The 10,676-nt window shown below is 38.8% G+C and overlaps 2 protein-coding genes across 2 annotated transcripts in view; both read left to right on the top strand.

Annotated features, from left to right (window-relative positions):
* The first annotated feature begins 6,697 nt into the window (after positions 1 to 6,697).
* On the top strand, positions 6,698 to 9,158 carry LOC104385192 (ankyrin-1-like). Its single transcript, XM_009993609.1, has 3 exons — positions 6,698 to 6,911; positions 7,317 to 8,768; positions 9,154 to 9,158. The coding sequence occupies exons 1-3, from the start codon at positions 6,698 to 6,700 to the stop codon at positions 9,156 to 9,158; spliced, it is 1,671 nt and encodes a 556-aa protein (XP_009991911.1).
* Positions 9,159 to 10,377: 1,219 nt separating this feature from the next.
* The window catches only part of MYSM1 (Myb-like, SWIRM and MPN domains 1), a 17,480-nt gene continuing 17,181 nt past the window's right edge, over positions 10,378 to 10,676 (top strand). Inside the window, exon 1 of the mRNA XM_009993607.1 lies at positions 10,378 to 10,673. Within this exon, the coding sequence (XP_009991909.1) occupies positions 10,378 to 10,673 (296 nt within the window). The remainder of the gene's footprint in view (positions 10,674 to 10,676) is intronic.

The raw sequence follows: 10,676 nt of genomic DNA, 5'->3' as shown, positions 1-10,676 counted from the left end.
AAACAGAGAAACAAGAAACAAGGCTAGAATGCTCTTAAAATGTTTAGAGAGAGAATTAACTGAGCCTCCATTCTACAAAGCTTTATCTGCTCTCCCACTTGCAAGACTACAGTATCTTTTTGCTGCTGGTGGTAAGCAAAATGATGGTTGTAAGCTTTAAAAACTAAAGCTTATCATCATTAACTCAGAAGACAAACTGCATTTTTTTACAGAGTAATTATAGCATCATTTTTCTTACCAGAACAAAAAATATTGTCATTGTTTTCCACACTGAACTGAGTTTTATATTTCTTCAAACTCAGAAAAAAACTGCTGTCGAACTAAAATAAATAGCTTTGAAAATTCTTTTGACATAATAAATAAAATTTATATACATTTTACTGTAAATGTATTCCTTAGAGAGGGCAAAATTTCAAAGTGTGTGTGGAGATTTCATTAGCAAGACATTGTTTAGATCAGTGTCTGTACCGTGTCTGATGCTTGACATCTGACTGTAATAACTTAATAAATAACAGCAATTAAAACTGGTTTATGATGTGGCAAAATATTATTTCCTTCCAAAGTCACATTAGTCTCTATTCACATCTACAGCATTTTATAATCATTAAGAACACTCTGCTTGTGCAGTGGTATAAATTCAGAATAGTTCTTCACAAATTACATCTACAAAGGAAATTTGGCCAAAAGGCTTCTGTGGGAGGTGGAGTGGCACTGTGTTCCCCTCCTGGGAGTCATGCTGCCAGACAGGTTAGCCTGACGAGTACAGGGGCTGTAATGAGGATAGTGGTCTTCAACAGTTAAGATTAGATTCTACAAAGTAATTCCTTCTGTAAGATTTCACTAACAGAGTGTATGTTCCTGACTCAAAACCACAAGGGCTTGTTTGGTTTAAAATGGAAAAAAAATCTGCCCCATTTGGAGAAAAACCCTGGCCCTCTCTCCAGTTGTTTTTGCTGATCCCTGAAGCTGCCTCAGCATTTAGTAACTTAATACTTTTACATCATGTACATTTTATGCTAATGACATGAGAGTAAGCATTTGGCCATAACTGCTTTCTATTAGCATTGCTCTGAAAGGACACATTTAAACTTCTAAAGTGATAATTATTATAAAAATCATGGCACTGATAGAACCTGAAGCCAATGAACTGGAGAATGGTGTCTCCTCATTAGTAAAATCGGTACTAGTGTCACATAGGTTTAGTCAGTAGAGTAACAGGCAAATTAGCTCTTAAATTTAAATTAAGCTTGTGAGAGTAGAGACTGCTGCAGAAGAAATATATATAGAAACAAGTAACTAGTACTACTAATCAAACAAACAACAAAAAAATTAGTATTTTTACTTTGCATTATGAAAATTACAGTAACTATATATGTCATCATATCATTACTAACACTTTTCTGTTTGTTTCAAACCAAGTTTTATTTTATTTATTTTGTTCTGAAAGAAGAACATTACTTTTCCTGAGCTCTGTGAAGCTTCTACCTCTACTATGGTGTTTCTCAGAAAACTACCTGGCAAGTAATTCCTTGAAGAAGTTAGGAAAAATACTTTTACTAGAAAAAATATGAATGGCAAAAAATGGTTTCTAAGTAGTTTGGTCACTCTTTTGAAACTTTACTACATGTATGGTAAACTGAAAAACAATCCTTATCCTCACCTTGGCTATGTCCATTAAGTCCCATTCCTACATTTTGATCCAGGTAACCTGCTCTGTCAGCATTTACAGCCACCAGTGGCACTTTGCAGATGTGTATTATCCATTTACAATTACCCAAGTTTAGGAACTTCATAAAAGTACACGCTAGTCTTTGGAAAAAAGAACATTCTGCACTTAACACAATTGTCATTTGTTTATACTTGAGGAAATAGTTCTATAGTGTTGGAATAACATTGTGACTTGTACTGGAAATAGATAAAATACCGGAGTTATTATATCAGCTGTTGTATTATTACTTAGTATTTTGAAAGCATCCATGAAAAGTGGACAAAGCCTGCCAAGAGGTACCTCTTCCAACTACAGGACCTGGCACAGGGCTCTGCAGGGGTGGTTAGATCCTGCCAACACGAGTTGCAGAGAGGGTAAGAGCCCACTGGGCTACTCTGAGATGCAAAACACAAGACTGGACAGATCAGCTTGTCCCTCCCTCCAGCAGGCCCCTGCTCAGGCCCCTTATGATTTGCATGTTCTGTGTGTGCCAATACCTCTCAGGGGTTGGCACTACTCTAGGGAACACCTCAGCTTTAAATATCAGCCAAGGTAGGGATTTCTCAGCACCAGGAAGGCCTCAAGCCTATTCTCTACAGAAATATGATTAACATAAACAAGATCACTCAGTGCCAAAGCTCTCCTTTTGACTTCCCTAAGGCACTGCAGTTCATCTTGAGGCAAAACTGAGCACTAGATTTTGTCTCTCTTGCAGACACACTGACTACTTAGCTTCTCTTCCAGTCTTATAATGTAAGTCAAGTAGACTCTAATCATCATCATGAACATTTCTAACACTGTTGTTCCTCAGTCTACCTATACCTAAATATAGTTTAACCTCAACCAGCTAGGCCACACTTAGATTTCTGATTATCCAAAACAAAGCTTTATTCCTGAGCCATGTTTATTAATAAGGATGCCTTGATTGCCCAGATGTATTTCTCTGTCACTCATGATGCTTACATAATGATGCTGGCTTTATTATCTCTCACAGACTAGTTACTCTACAGCAAGATATGTTCCAAATAAACAGTTGGCATTACTGCAAACAATTGCCTTAAATGAAATTGAAGTACACATTGGGAAATATAAAAAAATATCACGGTGAGTTAATGTTTGGCTTTCCATCAATATTATCAGAAAATGACCTAGAGAACATAAGAAGTTACTGGAAGTCGTTCAGTTGCATCAGATGCCGTTTCAGCAGAGAGGTACCCACTGCTGCAGCGTAGAGAGGAAAGTCTCAGTGGAGAACTGGTGACCTCTGCAGGTTCCTCCCTCCCAGGGCCACCTCACCTCACATGGTCATTTAGCAACAAGCGAGGCGCAGTTTGGGTTGCTTTCATCTTTGACAAATTAAAATAGAGAAAATTAACTGCCTATTTGGTGATGACATAGCAACATAAAATAAGCTAGAAAACACGGGCACGTGTTAATTTAAGAAATAAATGCTCATCTTTGAGAAGTCAAAAAACAACACTTCAAAGGACAAAACCTTCAAAGCACTGTAACTTCAAAGCACTGCACCAATATTAATAAACACTCAGGACGTGTCTGTGAGGTAGAAAAAAAAAATCTTTTTTTAATGCTTGTGTAAACAGGGCACTGAGATTAAATGATTTGCCCAAGGACACAAGTTAGTAGCAAAACTGAGATTGCATGTCAGAAATAACTGGCTCAAGCCTCCTTTCTCAAAGCAGCTACAGCTGGGTTAAAGCAGTAAGCAGATGATGCATGTACCAACACTTGTTCAGCAGAGGCCAAAACAGGGATCTTCCCTATCAATAGCATCACCTGCCCTTTCTCAGGTCTGCTCTAAACTCTACCATGTGTTCAGCTGATATCCTCCCATAAAATTAGTGCTGAGTGCACGTAGATCTATCTGAATTAAGGTGATCTTACACAGTCTTGCTTCTGCATTTAACAATTCTATTAGAGCTTACGCAGTCTATGTGAAGTTTTTCAGTATTTCTCTCTCAAGACAATCTACTCACTACAGGTTTCTCAACAACACACTGAATTAAAATACAATCAGCACACCTATAATGTGCAGTTTCTCTGATGACACTGTTGAAGCTGAACCTACACTAGTACCAATCAAAATTTTTACTACCTCCTTCCAAGGTAAAATGTAAAACTCCCTCAATGCACATGAGCTGATCTGCTGTACATCCCGGCTGTATACCCATGATGCCGAACACAAAGATATTTAACTGCTATCTGATAAAGAAGACAGAAGCCATCATTTTATTTTCAAAATAACCTAAGAAGGAAGAGTGCTTGGACACATGGAGCTAAATAAAGTGGCCAGTAAAATACTCAGCAAGGAAAAGAAAATCACCTTATACCCCTCTGACAACAAATACATTTTAAAAATAAGAAAGAAGGCCAAAGATTTGCCTCTTCCTCTCTCCAAGTTCTTTCCTTAAATCTTTAGTAATACTAAATGTTGCCATTCTTATTTTTAATGAAGAGCTTCCTGATGATCCCACATGCACTTAATTAAAGGAGAAGAGGTGTGGAACCTAAATACTTTTCTCTTCTCTAAAATATTGGTATGTCAAACAAGTAGAGTTAGTAAATGTAAAAGTTATAAACAAAAACCATGCTTCAAATAGGCAATTCTGAATCTCAACCGTTTGTTTTAATATTTTTGTGAACTCACTGGTGGGACAAAGGCTTAATTCTAGAAGTAGTCAAAACACTAATTAAAAAATAAAATTTAAAAAAACATAGTATCTAAAATGGAATCCATACAAGCTTCCAAAATTTTCTTGGCAAGTGGGATACTTGTTTTAAGACAGAATTTCCTCATAAGTGACATACTTATAATAAAGAACCTTTTTATAAAAAAGCATAATTACATTTGTATCTAATAACAAGTAATTTGCTGCATGTTATTTTTCCAAAATAAAGTCCCACAGTGGCTCTAAGAGGTGGTGCCCGCATACATTGTTCAAACGTTCCTCCTTCAGGCCAGTTGGGAGTACTGCACCCTTTCATCTCTATTATCTACTAGTACAATTCCTGTATTCAGAAAACTAGGAAATTCATGCCATACTAACAGACTCTTAAAGAATATCCCAATTTCTTTTAAAAATTTTTTCAGAAGCTCAAAAAATTCTTGTGCTGTCCATATTAACAATATTGCTTAGTACTCACATAACATTTTCCATTGCCAGAACTCCAAACTTCCCTTTGAAGGTAATCAAGTATTGCTATCTCTGTTTTCCATGGGAACAATAACAATGATGTCATAAAGATTCAATTTAACCAAACTTTAAGTAAGGACTATTAATTTACTCGGGACACAAATAGATCTTCAGGACTTTGCAAAGTCAAATATGAAGACTAACTAATTTGCAGATCACAGACCGAGTCATTAGCAGATTTGGGAACACAATTCAGACCACCTGACTCCCTATACAATAAGCCATAGTTTCCCCGTTACCAAACTTTAAGTAAGGACTATTAATTTACTCGGGACACAAATAGATCTTCAGGACTTTGCAAAGTCAAATATGAAGACTAACTAATTTGCAGATCACAGACCGAGTCATTAGCAGATTTGGGAACACAATTCAGACCACCTGACTCCCTATACAATAAGCCATAGTTTTCCACGTTATGTGTTAACAACCATTAAGTAAATGACAAAGGTTTTGCTGTTCTTGGTGTAGTGACCTTCTTTGCATTTCAGAGGAATTACTAGACTCTTAAATTGGCTGTCAACTTTGCTGACTTGGTAACTGGCTGGCTTTCAAAATCTATATTAAAAGTCTTGCCTTTCCTGGCTATTTCTTCAAATTAATCTTAATAGAACAAGCTTTCTGATCTTACTTATAAAACTGAAGTCAACAGAAAAAAAAAAAAATCTTATCAGTCACATTGTACATACTATTTAAGAAAATACATGCAAAGGCAGCAGGACCCAACAGAAAGGGCACTAAACTAAGAAACAGATGGCAAATTTCCCATTTGCTTAAATAAGGTGAAGCTTTCAGCTTTTCAGCACATTTTACTTCTAGCTCTCACAGAACTCTGTAATCTCAATTTCTCTCTCAATTGGTTTCAAAATGTGTAGGTGATTATTATTTTATTTCCTTCTCTCCATGAGGAATTTTAACACCAATAAGTTAAAATAATTACAGCTAGATTCAAAGGTCCTACACTCATACTGAAGACTATACACATTCACAGATTTGAAGCTCTATTGAATTCTACTTTAAATGTTGCATACTGAATCACACGCCTTGATCCACCGCATGTAAATGAATTAAGTTCCAGACAGACTCCATGTTACAGCAGAAATGACAAGCTAAATAGCCTTTAAGTTAAATACACCTCCTAGACTGAAGTTGTAACTCCTATTAGAAAGGCTGGATCACTTTTATAACTAGCCACTTACATGGTTTATTTTTATCTTTATGTTTTTATTTCATTACATTATAGGGCTTTTACCTATGTAGCTGGCAATGTGTACTCTTTCATTTAAGATCATACAAGGTGTGTAATCATGGCAACAGTAACTATGCTGTGGATTTTCTTTTGTCACGTTTAACAGACAGGTCATTTAGGCACCTACAGCTTGGCCAGAGGAACAGGGGAACTCAATCAACACTTATCTTCTATTGAAATACCAGACTCACTAAAACGTATTTTTTTTCTCCCTAATTAAATGTAAAAAGTCTGGAAGAAATCTTTAAAGTGAAGTATCATTGCGTATCACAGATTTTTGTTTTGCTGCTGAACTTTTGTTGTTGCTAAGGAAGAACGGGGAAGATCAAAGGACTTCTAACAACTAGAAAAACAAAGGTGGGGAAGTTGTTATTTCTTTCTCATTTTTAAAAGATTTATCACTGAACTGCAACAGCTGTTGGTTCCTAATTCTATGAAATGAATATGTGAAACAATGTGAGCCTGCTCTACTATTTCATATTTAACTTCAAACATCAAATAATAGTTCACTTATTGATTAGTAGCTTGATCATGCATTCAAGCAGCCTGTTTACAAATCCATATGCAATTGAAGTCCTAAGGACTAAAAAAGAAGAGCTAGTAGATGGCATAAATGACCCAGACCATCTCCTGAACTGGCTGATAGACAACTGTATTTTTACCCCAGAAAAAAAGATGGTCATGAGTTCCTACAGGACACGAACAGAAAAGAACTCACGAGTTCTAGACATGCTAATTTCTCAAGGTGAACGAGCCTGCAGGCTCTTTTTCTACCCATGTTTAAAGCAAGTGGAGCCAAAACTTTATCGTAAGATGAGGAAATATGTCAGTGAAGTAAATGAAAGGATTGGAGATGCTAGAAGACAACTAGTAGGATACTTACTTGAAAAAGATAAGTTTTGGGTTGAAAATAGCAATGACCAGCACCAGGAAAAAAAAGTCAGTCCTAGAAGAAAAAGGCAGGAAAGAATTAAGAAGAAAGGAAAAGAAACTCAACTTTCAAGGACAGCAAAAAATAGAAAAAATCAGGCTGCTGTTGACATCTTTGATGCAGTTGCTAAAGGCTATCTTTCTGAGCTAGAGAAAACATTGAAAGATAATGATATTCATGCACAAAACTCTTCCAGTGAAACACTTCTGCATGTTGCAGCTGCTCATGGACATCTAACTATAGTGGAATATTTGATCACCAAAGGTGCAAAGATAGATGTGAAGGACAAGAAAGGAAGAACACCACTGCACAGGGCTGCTGAGAAAGGCCACAGTGATGCAGTGAAAGTGCTTCTCCGACGTGGAGCTTATTTGTACAGTCTGGATACAGAAGGCAAGACACCACTTCATTTGGCTGCACAGAATAACCACACTCATGTATTGAAGATGCTTCTGAAAGAAGAGGCAAGAAGCTACAGGAACCAGCACAACTTTTTGCACATGGCAGCCCTTAAAGATGAGAGCAGACTGGCAAATATGCTTTTAAAGGCTGGTGCCTCTACTGATGGAAAGGATGAAAGAGGACAGACTGCTCTCAGTTATGCTGTTTCTCAGGGGTCTGAAAATACTGCAAAAGTACTGCTAGAAGCTGGAGGCAGTGTTGATTCCAAAATGGTGGAAAGAGCCTTCAACAGCAACCACCCAAACATCTTCAAAATACTACTGGAATATTCTAAAGATTTGTCATCTGACATTAAGGAGTCAGCTCTTTTTAGAGCTGTGCAGCAAAATCTGCATGGTCTTGTAGCAGCCTTAATTGACAGAGGAACAGATATAAATGCCTACAATGAAATGCAGTACACTCCTTTACTCCTGGCGTGTGAAAGAGGCAAAGCTGAATCAGCAGAAGTTCTAATCAAAAAGGGAGCAAACTTTGGAGTAAAGACTCCTGCTTCAGACACAGCTTTGCATGTGGCAGTTCAAGCTGGGGCTGCTTCCATCACAAATCTGCTTCTCCACAAAGGGATGGATGTTAACATTACGAACGAAGCCGATGAAACTCCGCTTCACGTTGCTGCACTTCATAACAGAGGAGCATTGGTTGGCCTTTTAGTTAATGCTGGGGCCAAAATTAATGCTGTCACTAAAGAGTTTGTTACTCCCCTGCATATTGCAAGTCAAAGAGGTAACACTGAGGTTGCCCAGCAGCTGTTGCACCACAAAGCCAATGTTAATCTTAAGGATAAGCAGTCAAAATCACCGTTACATTTTGCTGCTGAAAGGGGAGACAAAACAATGGTAGAGATGCTTCTGAATGCTAATGCTGACCCCAATGCACAAGACAAGGAGAAAAAGACTCCCTTGCACGTTGCAGCTATGAGAGGACATCTCAGTGTTGTGGAAGTTCTGTTAGCCAAAAAAGGAAGATTTGGAGCTAAGGACATGGATGGATGTACTCCGATGCACTATGCAGCCATCAAAGGGAACACAAAGATGGCAACAATTCTTCTGACATCAGGGAAGTACAAAAAGATTGATGACAGAAACATCTGGAGAAAGACCCCACTACACATTGCAGCAGAATATGGACACAGTGACTTGATAAATCTATTACTGAGCTACAGGGCAGCCATTAATGCCTTAGACAGCAGCAAGGATACTCCACTGCATTGTGCGTGCAGGGCTGGCCATTTGAATGCTGTAAATTCCCTCATAAACTGGTCACAGGGGGAAAAAGCAAATTTATTAGCTGCCAATAGTCTCAAAAAGACCCCACTGCAAGTAGCGGAATTTAATAAAACAGAAAATCAGGTTCAAATTGTAACACTTTTGAAAAAGAAAATGTTAATAACAAAATGAAAATGTAAAGCAAAAACTTGTAAATTTAAATGCTGAGTTCTCTTTTAATGTAATTTGGATAGTGCTGTTGCCCAGTATTAAGCATTATGTTAGGGCAGGTAAAATTAATTAAGTTAGCAATCAAAGGTGACTATGGAGAAAAAGGATCTTAAAGACACTGGTAATCTTCTAAGTATTGATTAGCATTTTTCTTCTAGCATGAATCTCATACTTAAAAAGCACCAAACACATTGTGTATGACCTTCTCTAGTATAAGTCAAGACTTTAAAAAAACACAGAAAATAACTTTTCATATATCTGCAAATACTAGCCTGTACAGATAGCTCAGTTAAGCACTGTTTCATAGAATCTTAGGGGCTGGAAGGGACCTCGAGAGATCATCTGGTCCAACCCCCCTGCCAGAGCAGGTAAAATCATATTTTTGGCTTACATGTGTATCCTCAAGGATACAGAGCACAGAGATGTGGGAGTAGATAACGTTAGTTTTGTTTAGCTTTAGCAGATTTAACTGCAGAGTGCTGCCAGAAAAGATTGATATGCCCTCCCATTCAGTCCAGTCATGCATTCCTCCTCTACGTTGTACGTGTGACCAGATTCAACTTATTTCACAGCTATAACTGCAGAAAGGGGAGAAGCAGGGTAGCAAACAGCTCAAGAGTATTGGCTCTCCTAAGGGTAATGTAATATTAGCTTGGTTAATGCTGATCACAGTCCTGTTCTCTGCAGAAACTGGAGATCATAAGCATCTCCTTGCATGTCTAGTATTGTGGGGTTGCTCAGCTCCAAATGTGCTAGACTCATCCCTCACACTAATAAATCAAAAGGCTTGGGATAAACCAACCAGAGATGAAGTGTGTGCCCAGAACTTTGCTAATACAATGTTGTTGTTTTCAGGATACTATCATGTGGTACCTTGATATGCAACACTGGGCTGGACCCTCTTTAGGTATTTCTGTACTACACACCCTGGACATGGCAGTGATAAGATCCTGAGACTATAACAATTATTTTTCTTTCTATTTCATCATACCATTTCTCTAGAGTTTATATTTTTAAAATAGAAATAATCATGTTGCTGTTTATTAATTTCACTTTCAAATCAATTCCAGCACAAAGACGAAATGTTCAGAATAAAAAGGTTGCAACCGAGTTTATTGGTTCAAAATATCTATGTTGTTATCTCTTAAAACAGAGGCACTTTCTTGAGTTGATGGCAGGTTCTCTAGGGTCATTTTCTATGTCATGATAACCAAGCCTCGCATTCCTCCACACATCCCTTCAGGATACGATCAGATGCCCGATTACCAGGAAAGCACAAGCACTTCTTGTGAAACGAAACATGGACTGAAGAACGCACGGGAATAAACCTCTGACGCGTTACAACACACCCCGCACAACACGGCGCTGCTCTCATCCTCCGGATGAATGAAAATACGTGCCCGCGGCCTCGGCAGTACAGACAGGCCAGCAAAACAGACCCCCGCGGCAAGAAGCACGGGATCCGCACCCCTCCTGGGCCAGCCCAGCTCACGGGAACGGGCCTGGGCCCAGCACCGGCTGCCCGGGAACCACCGCTACCTCAGCGGATCGCCGGGGGGCTCCGCGCGGCCCTGAGGCGCTGCCTCTTCTCCCCTCAGCGAGCGGGGCGGCCCAGAGGCCTCTTCCTGGCCCGGAGGCCTCTCCCCTCAGCGGGCGGGGCGGCCCGGAGGGGCGGCAGGCC

Source organism: Chaetura pelagica, unplaced genomic scaffold, assembly GCF_000747805.2.
Source record: "Chaetura pelagica isolate M959 unplaced genomic scaffold, ChaPel_1.0 scaffold433, whole genome shotgun sequence".
Taxonomy (NCBI): Eukaryota; Metazoa; Chordata; class Aves; order Apodiformes; family Apodidae; genus Chaetura; species Chaetura pelagica.
Note: the sequence above shows the minus strand (reverse complement) of the source record. Positions and strands in the feature narration are given on the sequence as shown.